Source organism: Pelophylax lessonae (genome assembly GCF_965119305.1).
Source record: "Pelophylax lessonae genome assembly, chromosome: 9".
Lineage (NCBI taxonomy): Eukaryota > Metazoa > Chordata > Amphibia > Anura > Ranidae > Pelophylax > Pelophylax lessonae.
The window spans coordinates 212,383,293-212,409,149 of NC_138776.1; the positions used below are offsets into that span (position 1 = coordinate 212,383,293).

At 44.6% G+C, this 25,857-nt stretch overlaps 1 protein-coding gene across 1 annotated transcript; it reads left to right on the forward strand.

The window, feature by feature from the left end:
* The first annotated feature begins 377 nt into the window (after positions 1-377).
* GHITM (growth hormone inducible transmembrane protein) lies at positions 378-25,523 on the forward strand. The gene is made up of 9 exons (XM_082268301.1): positions 378-522; positions 12,755-12,904; positions 14,896-14,995; positions 17,739-17,850; positions 21,471-21,612; positions 21,855-21,963; positions 22,208-22,396; positions 22,761-22,932; positions 24,606-25,523. Exons 2-9 carry the CDS (start codon positions 12,776-12,778, stop codon positions 24,691-24,693), a joined length of 1,041 nt encoding a protein of 346 aa, XP_082124427.1. The 5' UTR covers positions 378-522; positions 12,755-12,775; the 3' UTR covers positions 24,694-25,523.
* The last annotated feature ends 334 nt before the right edge of the window (positions 25,524-25,857 follow it).

Below are 25,857 nucleotides of genomic sequence, written 5' to 3' on the forward strand. Positions count from 1 at the left end.
GCTTAAGTGGTTAATTTATTATCTTTTTTAATGTTTGACTCCTTATAATCTCTTTTATTATTTAATAAAATGCGTTGAAAGTATTTTTCTTTTATGTCATTTTTATATTATTATTGTAAATGTTATATTTTATACATATACGTGTATATCATTATTATGTTGCTGAAACCTCCCAGCAATACCAAGCAGAAGAGGGCAGGACTGGTTGTGTAAGATACATCATAACACAGCGCAGTGTCCTTCACAGAGCAGGCGGGTGTTAGTGACGCCAGGCATTGTGGGAGTTGTAGTTTATAGCTGTTCCCTTCTCCGTCATTTTATGCCGCTGGGGAGTAAAAGAAAACTACGTTTCCCGACATGCTTTGTGCAGCGGAACTTGTACCCTGGGAAAGTTCGGGAAGGTTGCTGTGCAGTTACGTCAGAAGCAGAGCAGCGGTAGTGTGGTGTGAGAAGTGCGGAGTGAGTTCTGTGTTCGGGGGTCGGACATTTCTTCCTGTGGATTGGTTTCCTGTCTAATAAGAGGTAATTGTGCTCAGCGTGTGATGTAGTCATTGAGCGGCCTGTGTGTATATTGGTGTGTGGCTGTGTGCTCATATTACACCTTGTAGTGTTATTACACTGGGGGACTCCGTCACAGCAGAGACATTCAGGGGGGACTCCATGATAGCAGAGACATTGAGGGGGACTCCGTCACAACAGAGACATTGAGGGGGACTCCCATGACAGCAGAGACATTGAGGGGGACTCCCATGACAGCAGAGACATTCAGGGGGACTCCGTCACAGCAGAGACATTGAGGGGGACTCCGTCACAGCAGAGACATTGAGGGGGACTCCGTCAGAGCAGAGACATTGAGGGGGACTCCATCACAGCAGAGACATTGAGGGGGACTCCGTCACAGCAGAGACATTGAGGGGGACTCCGTCAGAGCAGAGACATTGAGGGGGACTCCGTCAGAGCAGAGACATTGAGGGGGACTCCGTCAGAGCAGAGACATTGAGGGGGACTCCGTCAGAGCAGAGACATTGAGGGGGACTCCGTCAGAGCAGAGACATTGAGGGGGACTCCGTCAGAGCAGAGACATTGAGGGGGACTCTGTCACAGCAGAGACATTGAGGGGGACTCTGTCACAGCAGAGACATTGAGGGGGACTCTGTCACAGCAGAGACATTGAGGGGGACTCTGTCACAGCAGAGACATTGAGGGGGACTCTGTCACAGCAGAGACATTGAGGGGGACTCTGTCACAGCAGAGACATTGAGGGGGACTCTGTCACAGCAGAGACATTGAGGGGGACTCCGTGACAGCAGAGACATTGAGGGGGACTCCGTCACAGCAGAGACATTGAGGGGGACTCCGTCACAGCAGAGACATTGAGGGGGACTCTGTCACAGCAGAGACATTGAGGGGGACTCTGTCACAGCAGAGACATTGAGGGGGACTCTGTCACAGCAGAGACATTGAGGGGGACTCTGTCACAGCAGAGACATTGAGGGGGACTCCGTGACAGCAGAGACATTGAGGGGGACTCCGTGACAGCAGAGACATTGAGGGGGACTCCGTGACAGCAGAGACATTGAGGGGGACTCTGTGACAGCAGAGACATTGAGGGGGACTCTGTGACAGCAGAGACATTGAGGGGGACTCTGTGACAGCAGAGACATTGAGGGGGACTCTGTGACAGCAGAGACATTGAGGGGGACTCCGTGACAGCAGAGACATTGAGGGGGACTCCGTGACAGCAGAGACATTGAGGGGGACTCTGTGACAGCAGAGACATTGAGGGGGACTCTGTGACAGCAGAGACATTGAGGGGGACTCTGTGACAGCAGAGACATTGAGGGGGACTCTGTGACAGCAGAGACATTGAGGGGGACTCTGTGACAGCAGAGACATTGAGGGGGACTCTGTGACAGCAGAGACATTGAGGGGGACTCTGTGACAGCAGAGACATTGAGGGGGACTCTGTGACAGCAGAGACATTGAGGGGGACTCTGTGACAGCAGAGACATTGAGGGGGACTCTGTGACAGCAGAGACATTGAGGGGGACTCTGTGACAGCAGAGACATTGAGGGGGACTCTGTGACAGCAGAGACATTGAGGGGGACTCTGTGACAGCAGAGACATTGAGGGGGACTCTGTGACAGCAGAGACATTGAGGGGGACTCTGTGACAGCAGAGACATTGAGGGGGACTCTGTGACAGCAGAGACATTGAGGGGGACTCTGTCACAGCAGAGACATTGAGGGGGACTCTGTCACAGCAGAGACATTGAGGGGGACTCTGTCACAGCAGAGACATTGAGGGGGACTCCGTCACAGCAGAGACATTGAGGGGGACTCCGTCACAGCAGAGACATTGAGGGGGACTCCGTCACAGCAGAGACATTGAGGGGGAACTCCGTCACAGCAGAGACATTGAGGGGGAACTCCGTCACAGCAGAGACATTGAGGGGGACTCCGTCACAGCAGAGACATTGAGGGGGAACTCCGTCACAGCAGAGACATTGAGGGGGACTCCGTCACAGCAGAGACATTGAGGGGGACTCCGTCACAGCAGAGACATTGAGGGGGACTCTGTCACAGCAGAGACATTGAGGGGGACTCTGTCACAGCAGAGACATTGAGGGGGACTCTGTCACAGCAGAGACATTGAGGGGGACTCTGTCACAGCAGAGACATTGAGGGGGACTCTGTCACAGCAGAGACATTGAGGGGGACTCTGTCACAGCAGAGACATTGAGGGGGACTCTGTCACAGCAGAGACATTGAGGGGGACTCTGTCACAGCAGAGACATTGAGGGGGACTCCGTGACAGCAGAGACATTGAGGGGGACTCCGTGACAGCAGAGACATTGAGGGGGACTCTGTGACAGCAGAGACATTGAGGGGGACTCTGTGACAGCAGAGACATTGAGGGGGACTCTGTGACAGCAGAGACATTGAGGGGGACTCTGTGACAGCAGAGACATTGAGGGGGACTCTGTGACAGCAGAGACATTGAGGGGGACTCTGTGACAGCAGAGACATTGAGGGGGACTCTGTGACAGCAGAGACATTGAGGGGGACTCTGTGACAGCAGAGACATTGAGGGGGACTCTGTGACAGCAGAGACATTGAGGGGGACTCTGTGACAGCAGAGACATTGAGGGGGACTCTGTGACAGCAGAGACATTGAGGGGGACTCTGTGACAGCAGAGACATTGAGGGGGACTCTGTGACAGCAGAGACATTGAGGGGGACTCTGTGACAGCAGAGACATTGAGGGGGACTCTGTGACAGCAGAGACATTGAGGGGGACTCTGTGACAGCAGAGACATTGAGGGGGGACTCCGTCACAGCAGAGACATTGAGGGGGGACTCCGTCACAGCAGAGACATTGAGGGGGACTCCGTCACAGCAGAGACATTGAGGGGGACTCCGTCACAGCAGAGACATTGAGGGGGACTCTGTGACAGCAGAGACATTGAGGGGGACTCTGTGACAGCAGAGACATTGAGGGGGACTCTGTGACAGCAGAGACATTGAGGGGGACTCTGTGACAGCAGAGACATTGAGGGGGACTCTGTGACAGCAGAGACATTGAGGGGGACTCTGTGACAGCAGAGACATTGAGGGGGACTCTGTGACAGCAGAGACATTGAGGGGGACTCTGTGACAGCAGAGACATTGAGGGGGACTCTGTGACAGCAGAGACATTGAGGGGGACTCTGTGACAGCAGAGACATTGAGGGGGACTCTGTGACAGCAGAGACATTGAGGGGGACTCTGTGACAGCAGAGACATTGAGGGGGACTCTGTGACAGCAGAGACATTGAGGGGGACTCTGTGACAGCAGAGACATTGAGGGGGACTCTGTGACAGCAGAGACATTGAGGGGGACTCTGTGACAGCAGAGACATTGAGGGGGACTCTGTGACAGCAGAGACATTGAGGGGGACTCTGTGACAGCAGAGACATTGAGGGGGACTCTGTGACAGCAGAGACATTGAGGGGGACTCTGTGACAGCAGAGACATTGAGGGGGACTCTGTCACAGCAGAGACATTGAGGGGGACTCTGTGACAGCAGAGACATTGAGGGGGACTCTGTCACAGCAGAGACATTGAGGGGGACTCTGTCACAGCAGAGACATTGAGGGGGACTCTGTCACAGCAGAGACATTGAGGGGGACTCCGTCACAGCAGAGACATTGAGGGGGACTCCGTCACAGCAGAGACATTGAGGGGGACTCCGTCACAGCAGAGACATTGAGGGGGTCGCTCCGACTTAGAAAAAGGGTCCTGTACTACTTCTGGGCGACCTGGAGCGACTTGCATAGGCTTCCATTATATGAAGTCCATGCAAGTCGCGCCGAAGTTGTGGTCGAAGTCGTGGTGCACAGGACTTCACAAGTCGCCCCTGAAGTTGTATAGAGCCGTGCCACTCCAGTGTGAATGGGCTCTTAAGAATAACAGTCAGTTCTCCATTTAGGAAACTGGCAGTAATTAATACCAATGGTGATCTTGCGTACAGAGGTATGCCAGTACCCTGAGAAGGGCGTTCCTGTGCTGAGAAGCCATGGCTGTGACCGCTTTCCACACAGCGCTGTATTCCCAGCCTTAATCAGCTGTAGGCCAGGAGATTCCCTGGCTGAAAGCTCAGTGTACACGGGGTTACAGGTAAAGTCATTATCCAGATATGGGCAGTGACTTGTCACTGGGTGGGCAGAGCCTCATTGGGAACTGAGATCTGCATCCCCATCAGGACAGCTCTACGTTTGAGTGACCGTGCACAGCAGTGGCTGGATTCAAAGGCTATTATTGGTCTAAATAGCAACTATGGATCCGCCAGTGCTGTGCACTGTCTACTAAGAAGTAGAGCGGACCTGATAGAGAACTCGCCTCTCTGTTCCCCCATCTGTCTCCACCCACCCTTCATATAAAAATCCTCTGCCATGTCTATCAGATTATTGGGTGCAGTGGCCAGGGAAGGAGGGCAGCGGTGAGTTCACTTCCCTAGAGCGAAGACAAGAAACTTCATGTAGCTGTTGCAGACAGGTACATAAATTGGGTGAAAGCACCCACACTTTTGGTGCTGCTCCCTGACACAATTCTAAAGGATGTCGCAAAATCCCCCGAGATACTGTAGTAGTTGCATATGGCAACCAATCAGCTTCTATCTTCAGCTTGTTCTGATAAGCTTTAAAAATGAAAGATAGCCGCTGATTAGTCAGCATTCATTTCTGCTCCAGATTCTGTCTGCTCCAATTTTGAGAAGTTATTTTGGTGTACAGTATATGAATTGAAGAACGTATATGCCAAAGTAAAATCTAAACTTTATTCTAGATGATGTTTTTATTGTTTGTGGGTTTATGTCAGTTCAATTAGTTTGAGGCCCTGTTCACATTATGATGCACAAAGTCAGGTATTACTGAATGTGCACTTTTTTTTTTTTTTTGCATGTTATTCCACTACACGCATAGTAGAGCTGCACAAATTAATTGTTAAAAAAAATCTCAATCCCGATTCAACCCTCCTCACGATCTCAATCCGGTATTTCCACGATGCATACAGTGCAGAGCCGTTCTCTGCTCTCCCACTGCTCCAGCAAATGTTTATCAACATTTCTCAGTGCTGGGAGATAACTAATAAACATGTTTTACAATGTATCATTTGGTTCTTTAGATCAGAGTTGAATTTCAGTCTGTAAGGCCCCGTTCACATAGGGGCGACGCTACTTCGCACCGCGACCTCCGAGTTCGCGGTGCGAGCAGCGCGCTGCGACCTTGGAGCGGCCGGCATGGACTTCATAACATTGAAGTGTATGGCGGTCGCCTCCTGGTCGCCCCAAAGAAGCTCCAGACCCTTTTTCTAAGTCGGAGCGACTTGTGTCGCTCCTATTAGAACGGGTCTGCAGCTTCCCTATGGGAGGCGACCTACGGCGACCTGTGAGGCCTCACAGGTCGCCTTAGTGTGAACCGGGACTAAATGTGGTTAGTTTAACCACTTCAATACTGTGCACTTTCACCCCCTTCCTGCCCAGGCCAATTTTCAGCTTTTAGCGCTGTTGCATTTTGAATGACAATTGCACTGTCATGCAACACTGTACCTAAACCAAATTTATGTCATTTCCCCCCCCCCTCCACAAATAGAGCTTTATTTTGGTGGTATTTGATCACCACAAGGTTTTTTCTTTTTTGCTAAACAAATAAAAAAATGACAGAAAAGTTTGAAAAAAAAAAAGTTTTTTTGTTTATGCTATACAATTTTGTAAATAAATAAGTTTTTTCTGCACTGATGGGGTGGCACTGCTGGGCACTGATAGGCGGCACTGGTGGGCACTGATAGGCGGGACTGATTGGCACTGACGGGTGGCTCTCATAGGCGGCACTGGAGGGCAATAATGGGCACTGGTGGGCGGCACTGATAGATGGCAATGATGGGCACTGGTGGGCAGCACTGATGGGGAGGGCACTGGGGGGCCATAGTGGGCATCCCTGGGGTCATGGGTGGGCATCCCTGGGGTCATGGGTGGGCATCCCTGGTGGTTCTAGTGGCACCCCCCCCCCCCCTGAGGGTCTGCACTGGTAATCAATGATCTGATTACCAGTGCAGACCCCCCCCCTGTCAGGGGAGCCACAGATCGGCGCTCCTTTACTCGTGCCTGTCAGACACGTACTGAGTAAAGCCGATCAATGGCTCTTCCTGTGTACTATGTGACCAGCCGTGATTGGACATGGCTGGTCACATGGTGAAGAGCCTACGTCAGTAGGCTCTTCACCGAGTTCGGAGATGCAGGCTCGCAGAGCGCATTATCCTGCCGCCATCATATGATGTCAGGATAATGCAACCACATTACCGCCGTCAATTGCCTATAGGGCGGGCGGAAAGTGGTTAACCACCTAGACCAGGGGTGTCAAACTCCACTTCCATCGCGGGCCGCATCAGCATTATGGTTTCCCTCAAAGGGCCGGTTATATCTGTAAGATTAGATGGCTAGAGCACCCCACGCCCCCTTACACCCATACATCAAAATGCACCCCCTTACCAGAGGGTGGATCTGGGAAGAAGTGCAGGGTCTGGAGGAGAACCAGAAAAGGGCTGGAGTCAGCTTCCAGAGTCTGCTGAATGCGGAGACCAGGGGAGGCAGAGACAAAGTGGTGTTGTGGCTGCACAGAGAGGTGCAGGATCTGTAGGAGTTCTGCCCTCCTCTACGATGCGGACTACTGAGGAGGAGGGGGGGCAAAGACAAGCCTTTCTGCAGCTGCACAGAGTACTGCAGGATCTGGCAAAGGAGTTCTGTCCTCTCTGCTACCGACTACAGAGACAAGGTGGGGGCAGAGACAAGGGGGCTGCCACAGCTGCATGAGAGGTGCGAAGGCCACATGAAATGGCCTGGGGGGCCGCATGCGGCCCGCGGGCCTTGTGTTTGACACCTGTGACCTAGACTAAGCCTTTTGCTTACAAGTTAAAATCAGTATCTTTTGCTAGAAAATGACTTAGAACCCCAAAACATTATATTAGGGATGCACCGAAATTTTCAAGCCGAAAATGGGTTAAAAATGCAGAAATTAATGGCCGCCGTGAGGAAGGAGGAGGACGCAGCGCAGGTTTGAAAAGTCCTGCCTCCCTGTGATGTCCCTACTACTACGATGTGTATGAATGAACTGACACACCTGGCGGGAGGGCGGGCGAGCGTCCGCTAGTAGCTATAACTATGTAAGTGCTTCACTTCCCTGTCATGCGGATATCTCCTCTGACAGTGAAGTGAAGCGCTCACATAGTTATATCTATTAGTGGCCGCTCACCCGCCCTCCCGCCAGGTGTGTCAGTTCATTCATACACAGATCGTAGTAGTAGTGACATCACCTGGAGGCAGGCCGCCGGCCATAGGCGCGTCTTTTGAATGACACCGGAGGAGCAGAGTGACAGTAAGGACGCTGAGGCGGGGGGGAAGCTGAGGCAGCTTACCATTGGTATTAGTATTATGCAGCATGAGGGGGTTAATGTATTGCCTCTGCTGGTCACTGATGCATTAGTGACCGACCAGTGGCAGTTAATTAACCCCTTTGTGCTGCATTAGTGCAACCAGTATCAGTGCAACCAGTGTTAGTTAACACTGATACTGGTTGCACTAATGCAGCACAAAGGGGTTAATTAACTGCCACTGGTTGGTCACCAATTCATCAGTGACCAGCAGAGGCAATACATTAACCCCCTCATGCTGCATATTACAAATACCATTGGTAATTAAATTAACCTCTTGCCAACCCATCACATTACATATACTGTGACAGGGTGGCAGCGACAGGTGTACGTCACTGCCTGTTTTTGGTGTATGCCCCTCTTCTATTTTAAAATCATTTGGGGGGAAAAAGTCATCTTCGGCCAAGGGCATCCTGCATTTTCGGTTTCGGCCCAGAATTTTCATTTCGGTGCATCCCTACATTATATATATATTTATTTATTTTTTTTTTAGCAGAGACCCCAGAGAATAAAATGGCAGTCGTTGCAATATTTTACGTCTCACACAGAGTCTCACAATGATGCTACGCTGAGAATCGTGATCTTTAAGCAAAAAAATAGCGATTCTTATTTAATCCAAAATCGTGCAGTTCTAACCCATCTCATTCATTTCAAAATGTGGCAAAATAGCTTGTGCACCTTTTTTGAGCATGGGGCATTTTTAAGTACAGCGTTTGCTATGTGAAAAATAGAGATGCACTGAAATTTCAGCGGTCGAAAATGTTATCAGCATTTTTCCGATAATGGATAAAGGCACTGAAAATTGCCTCGATTTTGCCGCAATTTTTTCTTGTTTTTACCACAGTTTTACTGTGCTTATGGTTTGTTTTTCATAAGTCATGTTACTCAAAAACGTAACATGGGTGCGTTATTGATGTGTTTTTACTGAATTTCGATTGTTTTTTTTTTTTTAACTGACCAAAAATGCAGCAAGCAGGATTTTTAACACCGCAACAGACCAGTGTAAAGACATACATAGAATTTAAAGGGATACGTTTTTCTTGAGCTTTTCAAGGTGCCAATAATGACCAACAATAATTTCATATAATAATTTAAATTCATGATAATTAAAAAGTTGAATATAATGCACATATATAAAACTGTCAGTTTTTGGCCAAGCACATTCTGCAGTTTTGGATTTGGCACCAAAATGTTCTATTCGGTGCAGCTTTAGTGAAAAATGCACATGTAGTTGCCATGTTTGGATTGCCATAGGCGATGAATGGTACCACAAGCATACTGTATGATTTTGCACAGGTTAATGAAACAAGATAATGTGAATGCAACCAAAGACACTTTTGAGAGCTGTCAGATTTCCTTGATAGGTGCATTAGGTCTCTATTTTGACTTGCTTCAAGTGGGTTTTGTATTCCAGTTGACCTGCAGGTAAGGGGATTCAATTCTTACTCAGTGAAGAAAAGCTTACTGACACAGGCTCTTAGCTGCATAGAGTAGGAAAGAGATAAAGCTTAGGTAATAGGGATGCCTGTCACCCAAAAGAAGTTCTTGTACTTTTTTTGGGTTACAGGCATCCCGCGATTCTGTTTGAGCAATTTTACCGCAGTTTGTTGGGCGACAATCGCAGCAAAATCGCGCTGAGTTTGGGGTGCCATTGCAAGTCACGGGAATCGCACGGGGTCCCGCGACTTACAATGGTTCAGGAAAGCAGGCAGAATCGCAGCAATTCTGCCCGCAATCTGAGATGCCTATATGTGAATGGAGCCTAAGTGCCGGTTCACACTAATACGACTTGTCCGGCAACTTGGTCAGCCTGACAAGTCATGCACCGTCGCGGTCCATTTGTGGTACAGGAACCGTTCTAATGGGAGCGACACAAGTCGCTCCGACTTAGAAAAATGGTCCTGTACTACTTCGGGGGTGACCTCGGAGCGACTTGCATAGGCATTAATTTTATGAAGTCCGTGCAAGTCGCGAGGAAGTCGCGGTGCACGCGACTTCACAGGTCGCCCCCGAAGTGGTGCCTCTGCAGTGTGAACCGGCACTAAGGGTTAGTTACTTGTAAAGGGATACGGTTGTTGCAACATTTCTGATCAGAAGGCAGAAAGTTCACCAGCTGGTTAAAATAAATTTTCAGAATCAGTATCCGAGATATTGGACAGTGGAACAAATAGCTACAGAATTTTTCAGAGCAGAAACTGGTAGGAATCTGCAACAAAGACCGCTAAATCCTTATAATGTACATATAGTACAAGGGCCGGTGTTTGAGTACAAGCACATACAACAATGCACTTCAATATCTGGATTTATGTGCCACTTGTGACACCCCAGGTGTGGGAAAAAGATTTTCTTCTTTTTTTTTTTTTTTTCTTTTTTCACATTTTGTTATGTTAGTCTTATTCCAAAATGGAATAAATTCATTATTTTCCTCAAAATTCTACAAACAATACCCCATAATGACAACATGAAAGAAATTTGTTTGAAATCTTTGCACATTTATAAAAAATAGAAAAACGTGTACTTGTGTACTTAGCCAGGACATTTTTGATTGTTTTAAGTGCCGGTCTTCTGTCAGAATACCATACCCTATCAGAAAACCATACCGCTGTGGCTTCGCCATGCATCAGCTGTATCCGCGTCCTACTTCGCATGCGCGGACTAGGTAGGGAATTTTGATAACATCGCAACGAGTCCGGCAAAAGTCCTAGTGCGCATGCGCACCAACGGGTCGGGCCACGGCATCTCTTATAACAAACATGCATACGATCTCCATGCCCCACACTGCACCGACCTGACAATGGGACAATCCTATTCCCTACCCCCACGCGCACGCCCACTGTCCATTTGATAGCTATGTGCCATTGTCGGGTCGGTGCAGTGTTGGGCATGGGGATCAGATGGATGTTTGTTATAAGAGATGCCGCTGCCCGACCCGTTGGTGCGCATGCGCACTAGGACTTTTGCATGATCCGTTACGATGTTATCTAAATTCCCTACCTATTACGCGCATGCGCACTAGGATGTGTGACGCAGCTACAGCTGGTGCATGACAAAGCCACAGCTGATCCGCACCAGAAATGACGGAGGGATGGAATTCTGATGGGGTATGGTTTTCTGATAGAACAACGGTTCACGCATCTGTGATGTGGGAACCCTGCAAATCCACTGCTGGTTACTGCATCACACTCAACTCATAGGTAGTTCACATTGCCATATGCGAATCACTGAGGGTATCAATACAAAGTTAATTACACCCCCAGATCAGTTCGCATATTGCAGTGCGAACTGTCAGTTCGGACAGGAATTGGATCGCATGCGTGTGCATGCGTGTGTGCGTGAACATCCATGTAATCGGATTCTGGTTTGGACCAAAAAAAGGGTCCTATGCGACTTTGGTCTGAATGCGATGCAAATTCAGCCATACAATCTGTATGACTGAATTGGTAACGAACAGACATTGCATGTGATTTGCAGAGCAGCTTCCACTTGTGCCTCTCACCATCCACATGCATTAGCCCTTAAATCCTTGCCAAGCTATTTTTTTGCTTCCTGTGTACCAATGGGGACATTTCTCTCTAATTCCTGTCTCAAACATAACAGGAAGTTGGGGAAAATCTCCCAAAGCTGTCCCTGGAATATTGCCCCCATTGGAAATTTCCCCTTATTGGTGGCTTTATTGACTGTTTAGACATTTTTGGGGCCCTATTTTGCAGTAAAAAAACCTGAGACATGTTCGGACACGAGTCCAACCCCAGGTGAGCTATGCACCGGAAAGCTGTCAAAATTGACAGCCAATCACAGGCAACAGAGGCATTCCCCGCCCTTCAGCCACATTTATACATGCCTCTTACGTATGTGCAGCTGCGGTGTGGGGAATGCCTCTGCTGCCTGTGATTGGCTGTTGGCTTTAACAGGTTCCCAGTAAATAGCTCAGGCGGGTTTGGGCTCTTTTCTAAACATGCCTGAGCTCATCCCTACTTTTCAGGCTTGGGAATTTTTATTTTAGGCACTAGACAAGAAAACTTACAATACATGCTGTTTCACAGGTTTTCAGGCACACCCATTGAAATCTGTGTCAAGAGAAGCTCATGTACTGTTTCAAGCCACAATCTTCAAGCTCAGGTGTGAACGGGCACCGATGAATGGAATAAACTTCGTTTTGTTGAAGCTTCAAATCACTCCAGTGTGAATAGGACATCATTTCTCATTGAAAATGGTTATTATTACAAACAGAGGGGTGAATCTCCACAACGGGGACGCAGACAGCAATAAAAAATTTTAGTTTTTTTTGTGATAATCCTTGACTGGAAGAGTTTTAGTGTTATTCTAACAGGAGAGTGCTGTGGGCTATGGAGGAAGTCTACGTGTGATAATAAAAGTGCACATAGATCTGGTAGGGGCTCTAGGCTGCTGCCACTTCTCTGGTTGCAGTATGCCATAGGGAGACTATTGTATTCCTACCTATAGTAATAAAGACTTGACTAGGGCTGTCCTAATCCTCCTCCACTCTATCCCACATTAAAAAGAAAGACTTAGCCTAGAATTATACCTGTCACAGAGATGCAGTAAGAAGCAGGGGAAAGCCCTGTTTACACTCCCTATTGGCAGAGTTCTTCTGGTGACAGTGACAAACATTTTGGATTTCCCATCACTTTCTGACTCTGTAACAATAGTCACCAGGGCAAATCTCTCTGTGGGCTCATTTCAATGGATATCAATGAAACATTCTACCAGACCTCAATAGAAACCTACTCTATCCAAAAATAAATGTGTTTATCCTTTTTGCTTTAGATCTGCATAGACTGATACAAGATGCTTGCTGCAAGGCTGGCATGCCTTAGGGGTCTTCCTACCCTTGTCCGCCCAACTCTGACTCCGGCCTCTCCAGCTATCAGGAGTTCCCCTTTGAAAACAAGCCAATGGCTCATACAACCTAACCAGGTAAGCGTGCATCTTATCATGTATAATTTGTTCTTTACATCTAAGAAGTTCTTTGGTTAGTAATCTGTCATATTAAAGTTCAAACCCTTTTTTTTAGTACAGCTGTTGTAAAAAGAGTATGTGTACTGCAATCACTGGCTTTTTTCTGAAAATACTGGGTTCCTGGCTGTGTCTGACTTCAATACAGACCTGGAATAAGCAGTCAGACCTGGAATAAGCAGTCTGTAATTGAGTGTCAGAATTCCTTATCAGTTTACAGGTTCCAGGTCGTTGATTCAGGAAGCATTGATATCCGCAATACAAGCAATCTCAGGGCAGGTGTCCTGACAGGGAGTGGTTTCTTTGTAAAAAAAAAAAAAAAAGTTGCCGGCAACAAAACTGCATGGGTTCTCCACCTAAAATCTATAACAAACCCTTATCCAAGGATGCAGCCCAGCAGGTCAGGAAAGGGAGGGGCGAGTGCTTAACCCCACCCCCTCTCCTAAGCCATACCAGGCTGCATGCCCTCAACATTGGGGGGCTCTCCCCGACAGCCATAGGCAGTGGTTGTGGGGGTCTGTGGGCAGGGGGCTTATCTGAATGTGGATGTCCCCTTTAACAAGGAGACCACCAGATCCCTCCCATTCACCAAAAAAAAGTGTAGTGCTACAAAACACAAGAGACGGTTCTCTCCGGTGGTTCTTCTCCCTCTTCGCCATGGTGATGTCTTCTTCGTCTGCCGATGCCGCTAAATATAACAAACACGGTCTTCCTCCGTCCGCTGTCTGCCATTGTCTGTCAGTGTAGAGGTATAATCTAATATGCGGCAGAGCCCATAATCTGGGTTGTTGTGTGTTGTCGAGTTTAGAAATGTGCGTCGGTGCCATGCTGGTGAAAACAATCTTCTAAGAACACTGCAGCACTGTCTCTCAATAGTTCCCTAGGCAAGGGTATGGTGGGGTAAGACCCTAGCAGCAGTTTATAGTGGGGTGATAGACCAATTACCAGGGCATTTTAGCCTTGTGTGTCTGTCAGCCCTTGTCGATTAGGGACCGATTAAATTGATAAAAGTATACATTGTTTGGTATGTTTTTGTCATATAAGTAAAAATGTTATACAGTTAAAAGAAAAATATAGCCTGCTATTTCATTTCTGAGCTTTTTGCTGTCACTTGGTGCATTTTTCTATGGATCTGATATCCAGAGAATACTTTGTGTATAATTAGCATATAGACATAAACACAATCTGTTGTTTCCTTAGTGATTGTAAAGGCAAAAAAAAAAACACCTGTGTGCAGCAGCCACTGTAATACTTATCTGCAGGAGTGTATCAGCTGCCCTGGATTCCCTTCTTCATTGGCTGAGACAGCAATGTGGTGGGATTGGCTCCCACTGCTGTCAATCAAATTCAGTCATCCAATCGGGAGAGGGTTGGGGCTTGGTTGCAGCTCTGTGTCTGAATAGACACGGATCTTTGCCTTGCCTTGGGTGCCCCCATAGAAAGCTGCTTGCTGTGGGGGCACTCAACAGGAGGGAGGGCCCAGGAGCACAGAAGAGGAACCCGAGGAGAGGAGAAAAACATTATAAATACCATTTTTTTTTTTTTTCCTCATTTTTGTAAGTGATCACATTCCCTCTTAGCTGTATAAGGAGCTTAGAGAGGTAGGGAGGAGAAACCACATTACAATGGTTTTCCAAGTGAAAGGGTGTATGTGTGTGTGTGTATTCATGTCTGCAGAAATGTAATCATTGGAGGAGAGCAAGCTTAGTTCCCAGCACAGCCAGAAAACTGACCACGCTGTGCTCTTATGTTTAGTATGGTAAGTTTTCAATAGGAAAGCAGAATGATTGGCAGGAACACCAGGGATTTCACATAAAGGAAGAAATACAACGAGAACAGGATACATTTTGATACAAATACATGATACAGCAGGCACATATTGGGAATATGAAATGTTGAAGTCAAATATTCTTTAATGATTACTCACTAATGACTTTCTTCTATTTAATTAGGGTTATGCCACTAAATCTAGATTTGGATTACGTGGTAAATCTGCACGTGAAGAGATCAAGGAGGCTGCTTTTGAGCCATCGATGAAAACCGCAGCTCGTAGTAAGTAATACCCGCAAAGTCACATCTTGTCAAAGTGAACTCGTCTCTAGACTTACATTTTATTTTTAAACCATTGCAGCAGTAGAGAATAACAATTAGTTGCTGATTGAACAAATGGTTTGTTTCGCAGTGTTCTGAGCCACCCAAGGTTTTCCAGGATCAGAGAGTTTTAGCAGTGCTGGGTGCTTTTTGTGCCCTTCACTCCATCACTTGTGTTTCTGTGCATAATTCTGGCACTTATTGCTATTTAGTGTTCTTGTGGCCTCTCTTGCTGTCAGCTCAGCCTAAGCTCTTTGATTCAAGAAACTGTAAGGGGGAGCTGGGAAATGCACACAAAGTCAACATCTACATTAGGAGCCAGAATCATGTACACAGACACAGGTTACAGAGGTAAAGATGGGGAGAGAGAATAGGACTTGAGGTTGGTAAAAATCAGTATCCAACACTCCTGAAAGTACTGGAGCAAAATGTACAGAGGTCAGAACATTAATACATTTTTTTAAGGAACCATTAAGACACTCTAAGTCAGGGCTCGACAAACCCCGGGCGCCAGGTCGCATTTGCGACTAGAATTAGCGACCTGGCGCCTGGGGTGCCCTGCAGGAGATGTCCTGTCCCTTTTGCGCCCCCACCTCCTCCCCGAGTGCACAGACTTCCGCGCCGTCCGAAAATTGAGGCCCCGGCTTTTTGGCCTTCTTCTGTTAGATGAGAGAGGCTTCCAATGGAGAACTGGCGGCCTCTTGTGTGGCCGGGAGTAATGACTGTTTCCACTGCCTGTTCTCAATTCATCCCCATCTCCTTCCCAAGAGGAGATGAGAGGGAAGTTTTTGCAGGCTTCATCTCCCTGTCCAGTTACCTTTGCTTAAAGGTAAGTGGACAGGGAGTGTGGTTATTATTATTAATTTTATTTTTTAAATTTAAAAAAAAATATTTTTTTTTCTTTTTTTTTTTTCAATTCTAATTATTAAAAAAAAAAAAAATTAAAAATCTTTTTTTTTTTTTTTTCCTCATCGCCATGCCACAGCCGAAGGCCCCTTTCACACGGGCTGTCTGATCAGGTCCACCTGTCAGTTTTTCAGGCAGACCTGATTGGACCCTTCATTCTCCTCTATGGAGCAGTAATCTGCCGCCATCTGATCCTGTCCGCCAAAAACAGACGGATGGTGGTTCTATTTTCTATCCATCCCGTGGATCGGATCAGATGGCATCGGATGGAAAGAGACAGACAATCTGTTTCCATCCAATTGCGCTATAGAGGAGAGTGAGGTTCTAGTCGTATTTATGTGTAAATTTAGTATCCGTTTTATTAAATAAAGCTTGGTTGTTAGTTTAAAAAAAAAAAAACTGGCTCCTAACTTTTTTAGCTGGCTCCTAGATTTCAGGCAAATTTGTCAAGCCCTGCTGTAAGTAGTTATTCTCTTCCATTGCAAGTGCTTAAAAAGTGGTGTCTGGTGCTTTGTTTAAGAACTTGAAGACCAAGCCTTTCCTGGCACTTTTTGTTTACAAGTAAAAATCTTTTTTTTTTTTTTTTGCTAGAAAATTATTTAGAACCCCTAAACATTATATCGTTTTTTTTTCTAGCAGAGGCCAGGTATTTGCGCAGCGGTTTTTAGAGTTAGAGGAGATTTAGCGCTAGCAATATTGCTCTCGCTCTAACATTCAGCGATACCTCAAATGTGTGGTGCAAACACAGTTTACATATGCGTTTTCTTCTGTGTGTGAGCGCAGGGGGAGATGGGGGTGCTTTAAATTTTTATTTATTTTTTCTTATTTTTTCTTATTTTATTTATTTTTTTTTTTATTTACACTGTCCTTTTTTATTTTGATCACTTTTATTCCTATTGCAAGGAATGTATACATCCCTTGTAATAGAAATATGGGATGACAGGTCCTCTTTGTGGATAGTTCTGGGGTCTATAAGATCCCAAATTTCTCCTTTTACCTTGCAAAGAAAAAGATAAAAAAACAAAAATGTGATCTTTTTCTTTGGAAACAAAAAATAATTGTTTACCTCCGCCCTAGACTGGCGTTTTGGTCCCCCGAGATCATAGAGGTTAAAAGAGATGACCTGGTCTCTGTTTACCTCTGGCTAGCACAGTAAGCGTTGAATTGTTTTTTCCCAGGCACGCTAGTAATTCCGAGAAACAGCGATCCAGCAGCTACTTAGCAGCCACTTGGACCACTTTTATGAGAGAGTCAAAAAAAGCCTGAAAACATTTTTTTTTTTATAAATACCAGGGTTATGGCTGATATTTTCAGCCATAATCCCTGTAAACCACTTGCAAGCTGCACAGTATATATATATATATATATATATATATATATATATATATATATATATATATATATATACACACGTATTGTGGTCGGCAAGTGTTTAAAGCCTAATTCTACAAATTCTAAAATATATATATATATATATATATATATATATATATATATATATATATATATATATATATATATTTTCAACTGGTTCTTCAAAATATCTCCTGTAAGACACTTAGCCTTAGTACCTATTCTCTTGTGGAAGAAGAAAGGAGCCCTTCCTTGTGAGCTGTGCCATTAGACAAGGTCTGCTGTGACCCAGGGCGAGGATTAAAAAGTGCACCCCTAAGGTGCCTCAACCCCCCCCCCCCGGTTTAAAACTTCTTTTTTTTTTTTCATCCCCTTTGTCTGCATTTATTACTTAGAAGATATCTTTTAACACTAAGTTCAGATATATTTCTTTCTTGTATTTCAGTTGATGCAACAGGTAAATTAATTGTCGCTGGAGGCGCTGCTGTTGGTCTTGGAGCACTGTGTTACTATGGGCTTGGGATGTCCAATGAAGTCGGTGCAATTGAGAAAGCAGTGTAAGTTGCGCAAGTTAAAAAATGTTTTAATAAGCTGATAGAGAAGCGATAGATTGAATGCAAATAGGCGCAATAATTGCATGCAGTCTTGATTACTTTTTGACTGCTAAAGATATTTACCTCATGTCATGGCAGTAGGTTAGAACTCAGAATACATCCATTAAAATTTCATCTCCTGGCTCAGCTCTTTAAGTGCCAGTTCAGATCTCTGCGATGCAGGAACGCTGCGAATATACAGCGTGTTCCCGCATCGCATCCTCTGGCAGTTCACACTGCCATATGCGATACGCTGGGGGTGTCAATTAAAAGTTAGCGACACCCCTAGATCAGATCGCATATTGCAGTGCGATCTGAAAGTTTGCACAGAATTGGATCGCACTAGTGTGAACCACCATGCGATCCGATTCTGCTGCGGACCAAAAAAAGGGTCCTGTGCGAGTTGGGTGCAATTGCGGTGCGAATTCAGCCATACAAACTGTATGGCTGAATTTGTTCCACACAGAGATCGCATGTCATTTTAGGAGCAGTGCGCTCCAAATTACATGCAATCTCTGATCACAGAAATGTGAACTGGCACTAATGTAGAAGTTGTCTGATCACTTTTACATACCAGAGAGTATGTAACAATAAACAAGCATTGTTTTGTGTTTGCCTGAATGAACTGTAATAAAAATATTGGTTTAATAAACAGTTGTGCAGTGCTAGTAAGCATTTCTGACCTTTAAGCCCCCGTTCACACGGGGGCGACCTGTCAGGCGACCTGGTCGCCTGACAGGTCGCCTTCCATAGAGAAACTGCGGACCCGTTCTAATAGGAGCGACACAAGTCGCTCCGACTTAGAAAAGGGGTCCGGAGCTTCTTTGGGGCGACCGGCATAGACTTCAATGTTATGAAGTCCGTGCCGGCCGCTCCGAGGTCGCGGTGCGAGCAGCGTGCCGCGACCTGTGAGGTCGCCCGGCAAAGTAGCGTCGCCCCAGTGTGAACGGGGCCTTAAATTATAATACTAATTTATCATGTACAAACATTTTTCAAATCTGGTGGTGAAAGGGATAGTGTTCTGCTCGACCCAATATACAATTTTTGTTCTTTTTAAAGGGGGAACGTCTGCAGGGATCTTTGTCCCATTTTACTACTTGTTCTGGTGACAACACAAAAATTTAGATGTCCCAAACAGCAGTACTAACTTATTTGGGATCTTCAATGTTTCCCACACTGCAGTTTAAAAATTAGTTTATTATGGTCTGTTCTTCTGTTGAAGAGATTTTGCTCACTCTGTGACCCCACAAGAAGTAAGTGGGGATCTTTGCAATTGCTTAAAGCGGATCTTCACCCTCAAATACAGGTTACCTCCTCCCCACTCCTCCCCTCCTCCCCTCCTCTTCATATACAGTACACCTTTCTGTTTTTCTTGTTTACCTTGTTTTCGTGAAAATAACTCTGCCTTGCCTAGGCTAGTTACTGTCTAACCTGAATACTTTGTACAGCGCTAATGTTAACACCACACTCAATAAGGTTTATGGTACTAATAAATGCGTATAAAAAAATACAGTATCTCACAAAAGTGAGTACACCCCTCACATTTTTGTAAATATTTTATTATATCTTTTCATGTGACAACACTGAAGAAATTACACTTTGCTGCAATGTAAAGTAGTGAGCGTACAGCTTGTATAACAGTGTAAATTTGCTGTCCCCTCAAAATAACTGAACACACAGCCATTAATGTCTAAACCACTGGCAACAAAAGTGAGTTTTCCCTCTTCGGTGTCATGTGACTTGTTGGTGTTACGAGGTCGCAGGTGTGTTTGGTGTTATCGTTCTCATACTGGTCACTGGAAGCTCAACATGGCACCTCATGGCAAAGAACTCTCTGAGGATCTGAAAAAAAGAATTGTTGCTCTACATAAAGATGGCCTAGGCTATAAGATTGCCAAGACCCTGAAACCGAGCTTCAGCATGGTGGCTGAGACCAAACAGCAATTTAACAGGAGAGGTTCCACTCAGAACAGGCCTTGCCATGGGCGACCAAAGAAGTTGAGTGCACGTGCTCAGCATCATATCCAGAGGTTGTCTTTGGGAAATAGACGTATGAGTGCTGCCAGCATTGCTGCAGAGGTTGAAGGGGTGGGAGGTCAGCCTGTCAGTGCTCAGACCATACGCCGCACACTGCATCAAATTGGTCTGCATGGCTGTTGTCCCAGAAGGAAGCCTCTTCTAAAGACGATGCACAAGAAACCCTGCAAACAGTTTGCTGAAGACAAGCAGTCTAAGGACATGGATTACTGGAACCATGTCCTGTGGTCTGATGAGACCAAGATTAACTTATTTGGTTCAGATGGTGTCGTGTGTGTGTGGCGGCAACCAGGTGAGGAGTACAAAGACAAGTGTGCCTTGCCTACAATCAAGCATGGTGGTGGGAGTGTCATGGTCTGGGGCTGCATGAGTGCTGCTGGCACTGGGGGAGCTACAGTTCATTGAGGGAACCATGAATGCCGACATGTACTGTGACATACTGAAGCAGAGCATGATCCCCTCACTTCAGAGACTGGGCCGCAGGGCAGTATTCCAACATAACGACCCCAAACACACCTCCAAGTAGGCCACTGCCTTGCTAAAGAAGCTGAGGGTAAAGGTGATGGACTGGCCAAGCATGTCTCCAGACCTAAACCCTACTGAGCATCTGTGGGGCATCCTCAAAAGGAAGGTGGAGGAGCGCAAGGTCTCTAACATCCACCAGCTCCATGATGTCATCATGGATAAGTGGAAGAGGACTTCAGTGGCAACCTGTGAAGCTCTGGTGAACTCCATGCCCAAGAGGGATAAGGCAGTGCTGGAAAATAATGGTGGCCACACAAAATATTGACACTTTGGGCCCAATTTGAACATTTGCACTTAGGGGTGTACTCATTTTTGTTGCAAGCGGTTTAGACATTAATGGCTGTGTGTTCAGTTATTTTGAGGGGACAGCAAATTTAAACTGTTATACAAGCTATGCACTCACTACTTTACATTGTAGCAAAGTGTAATTTCTGCAGTGTTGTCACATGAAAAGATTGTGAGGGGTGTACTCACTTTTGTTAGATACTGTATATGTATGTTTATACTGTAAGTCATTAATCGTAAAGTGCTCACAGTGAATGCATCAAACAAAAAAATCATATTCATAAAGTCCATCAAAATTGCAATAAATTGCTTCAATGAAGAGACGAAACAACCATAGTATCCACAGATAAACTTGACCTAATCAGTGTTTTAAATCACACAGACAATTCCAGAAAGGAGTTGAAGCTATCACATGCGGATAGTAACCCTCTGCCAAAAGGCTTCCTTGTTAGCGATCAGCTCACCTTAGAACATGAGCCTCTTAATTGAATAAGAAAGTCAAAACTGCATACATTTTCTATCCTTCTCCCCATAACTCTATACAGCTTCTAAATTAAACTCCATCCCAGGTCTCATGAAAGAAAAGGGACAAGATATGCAAACAACCACTGCACCACAACCCTAATTAAAAAGCCCTTAAAACATAAAAACGCACAACTACATTTCTGTTTGTATATGAGTAACAACATGGTTGATGTAGCATAAGCTCATTCTTTCTGTATTCATGTGTTTTTCAGAATTTGGCCTCAGTATGTGAAAGATAGGATCCGGACTACTTACATGTACTTTGCTGGCAGCATTGGTCTCACAGCATTGTCTGCTGTTGCTGTTAGTAGGTCCCCAGCTTTGATGAGCCTCATGATGAGAGGATCCTGGCTGGTAAGTGCACAGGAAAGATTAAAATTACTTTGCATTTATTCTTACAGGAGCAAATTACTTAAACAATGTGTAGCCCTGTTTAACCGGAATTTGTTTTGCAAACTTGCAAATGCAATTGTCCACAAATCTTTCTATTGTTTGAAAGTACTTGATCACTTGATCACCCTCCACGAGGCACAAACATTTCAGGAAATATCTTAGATTTCTTTATGACTTTGTTCTTGTATGACCTTGCCTTCCAGGCCATTGGAGCAACATTTGCAGCAATGATTGGAGCTGGTATGCTGGTTAGGTCAATACCTTTTGACCAAAGTCCTGGTGCCAAGCATCTAGCCTGGATGTTACATGCAGGTATGTTTGAAATTAAAGCTTTGTATGCAATTTGTTGAATTTGTACATACGGATTACAAAATATTTTTCCCCTGGCTTAGAGAATTTAGTTTTTTTTCAGTGCAAAAAAAAAAAAAAAAAGTAAGTTAAGTTTGCCAAAGAAAAGATTTGAGGTCTTGGCAAAGCTTTCAGATTAGGAGCATTTTTATACCTTTTACCATAACACTCTTTTAAATATTAAAATATTGTGTATGTATTTCTGCAGGTGTAATGGGAGCTGTGGTCGCACCATTAACATTACTTGGTGGCCCTCTACTTGTCAGAGCTGCGTGGTATACAGCTGGTATTGTAGGTGGATTGTCAACAGTAGCCATGTGTGCACCAAGTGAAAAATTCCTAAACATGGGTGGACCACTTGGCATCGGTTTGGGTTTTGTTCTGGCATCGTCTATTGGTAAGTACATTATTTATCTGCATTTTGGTGCATTCTTATCTTACAATAGGAATATGTTCAGTAATATGATAAACAGTAATGGTATGTTTTAGGTTTATTAGCTATTTTCCTTCTGCATGCAATGCCTATTATCCTGTGTTTTGTGTTAAGAAACATCTGGTACTGATATTATATCTGAACTCTATGGTCGTCAAGTGAATGAAAACCAAAACTGTTTTGTTTTCTGTAGTTTAAAGCAGAAAAAACTGTATTTGTGACATTTGCTTTCCCCTAACACTTATATCCTCGTGCCAAAAGCTTTCAACTTCCATTTGTAATAAACCACATCTTGATTTTTGTCTTCTCTTTTTTGTTTTTATTCTAGGAAGTGCATTTCTTCCACCAACATCTGTATTTGGTGCTGGACTGTATTCTGTTGCTGTTTATGGAGGCCTTGTTCTGTTTGGCTTGTTTCTATTGTATGACACACAGAAAGTTATCAAACGAGCTGAAGCTACACCCATGTATGGAATGGTGAAATATGACCCTATCAATTCGTAAGTATCCAGAAAACTTTTACAATCTAGTATTGACATTGAGGGTCTGTGGTATACAAATGTGCTGGGTAAACAGTCTGATCTACAATGTTTGCTTGTTCAGTGAAATATCATTTTAGAACACCAAATTTGGAAAAAAAACTTTACCCTTACAGTAGTTCCCCTTATGCCATGCATGATATAGCTACTTGTTTTGCTTAAGTGAGGATAAAAAAATGATATATACTCTTCTGCTCACTTCCTTGGGCTTTCTGCATGCCTTCTAGTCCCTTAAAGTTGCTCCCTTTAGCAGCCCAATTAGGCTCAGCTCTGTTATATGCTGCTACCTGCTGGTGGTTGGACATTTGTAAATAGAATTTGCTAGGGCTACCCCTAGTGCGCACTTAAATAACCATGTACACTTTCTGAGGCTTGAGTTTTTTTTTTTTTTGCTAATCTCCATGGGTGATGGACCTGTTCACTTTTTAGAGAAGTATTTTTTTCATTTGAATCTTGTATCAACATCGAAGTGCCTATTGACTTGAGCTTCCTAGCAGGTTTCAAATTGGTTACCTCTAGTTTGTACTTCCAGGAACTACTCCCAGACCCCATTGTGTGAGGCCAGTCTGTAATACTTGCTTTGGGCAGTTGATTTTCAGGCAGTCGCTAATGCTGCTGCAGTGTTATACTACATGACATTTGATATATCACCCAGTTTTGTCATGGCAAAGCCATAAAGCAGAATGTTTTTTGCTAGTTCTGTATGATCTACTGTAGGTTTTCTAACAAGCAAACCATTTGTGCCAAAAAGGGATCTTTTACAAGCTTTAAAATGGCTCATTTACACACAATACTTTAGCTCAGGTAAGTATAGGGGGGCTGGGGGATCCTGCAGCACAGAAGGTTTTTTTTTTTTACCTTAATGCATAAAAAAAACAAACCTTAAGGCTTTATAACCACCTTAAATCTCAGTCATTCGGGCGTTTTGCTGGAAAGAATTGTTTAGTGAATGTTTTCTTGGCTTAGTATATAGGGACAGGTTGTGGTCATTTTAAATATCCAGTAAAAGGTAGGTCAAAAACAGGGTTTGCATGTGATTTAATAATTGAAGAGATCACCACTTTACCCTATTCACTGAGCTAAGTGAACTTAGACTTTGCCAAGTGAAAGTTCTGTTTCTTTTTTTTAAATGATCATATTCTCTCATCTGTGGTTGGGCATTTGAGTTTTATGTCAATAGAAACAGCATAGAGGTCTGAAATCTGCTATTGCTGACTTTTTTTTATTTTGAAGTCTGCTTGAGGAGTCACTTAGAATAAACATGTTTAAATACATGACCTGCATGTGTTTGTCCTATGATATCAAATCCGAGAATAGGCAGACAAGGATCAGGATGGCAGACCCAGAGCATAACACCTTCAAAACAAGTCACAGGGACATGTCCCATATACTTTAGCAGTCTGTTTTTTAAATATTTTGTAATAATCCTGGATAGGGATCCTGTTGTATCACATTGTACAAGCTTGCTAGAATGCAAAAAATACTTGTAGAAGAATAACAATAAGTGTGAACTATGCATTAGTTTAGAAACTGACATCCTTTTATTTTTTTGTCACGTGTGTTATAACAACGTATTTTTGTAGTTTAGAATCTCATAAATGCAACTTATCCTGTCGTTGGCTTTTCATTTGCAGATGCATGGGAATTTATATGGACACCTTGAACATCTTCATCCGCGTAGCCATGATAATGGCTGGCGGCGGTGGGAACAGGAGGAAATGAATCACCACAGCAGTCATAATCACCTATTGATTGCCTGCAGCACTTTACTCAACTCCTGGACCATTAACACATGTTAATAATAAACATCATCAACAAGTTTATGTTTATATTGTTCTGTATAACCACAGTCTTGTTGATTTGAAGCTTTCTGAAATGCCTTTGCTTTGAAAAAAAAAAAACACAATTTGTGTGTATAATTTAGGTAAGCACTAAGAACTATTTATCTCCTCAGCTCTAAGGAACATCCGAGAATAGAAGGTGCAGTGTAAAATGATTTTACATCCTGAAATGAAATTGCACGGGTAAACAGTGTATCTTCAGAAAAATGCCTTTCACTCTGTGTGGGATGTTGAGCTTCAGAAGATTTGTTTGCAATTTTCTGTTAGCAATAAAAAGTAATTTATAGGCATGCAATACATTTAAAGAATATTTGCAGAGGCAGTAGCTGAGCATTCATGCCAATCTTACAATAAATTGTATCCCTTTCAATCTTCTGAAACTGCTTTAAAAAAAAAAAAAAATCCAGATAGAGATCTCACTGCAGCGGTGGAGCAGTCTTTCATGCAGATATAGTGTGTAAAATTTAGGATACCAAGAGACTCATTCCTTGGTGTTCACTAAGGCTGTTAAAAATATTACAAACATCTGCTTTGGTGCAGACTTTATAAATCCTTCACTGGGCATCTAGACAAAATTCCTATAGTAGAAAAGTAGGCATATTACAATGAACCAGCTTACCAAATCATGTGTTGGAAGTTTTTTCTGTTTATATTGTATTTAAATGTATTATACTTGAAAAACTAATAAAGGTTTGTTTCTTCAGAATGGTACATTTTTAAGAAGCATTGATACTTTTTTTTTTTTTTTGTCCCCCCCCCCCCCCCTTTCTTTTCTTTTTTGTTTATATTTTTTTGTGACATCCAGGCTTTTGGCAGCTTTATGCACAGCAGTCTTCATATGCACAGTTAGGCCCCTTCCACACTTGGAGTCCATCGGCGGACTCCGTCTTTTTCTCAGCGGGGGATCGATCCTCTGATCCCCCGCTGAGCAGGTGGATGGCAGCTCTGTCTCCACGCTGTGTGCGGAGACGGAGCTGTCAGGTCCCCGCTCTTCTCTATGAAGGAATCGGAGGAGAACGGACAGCCTGTTCCCATCCGATCCGCC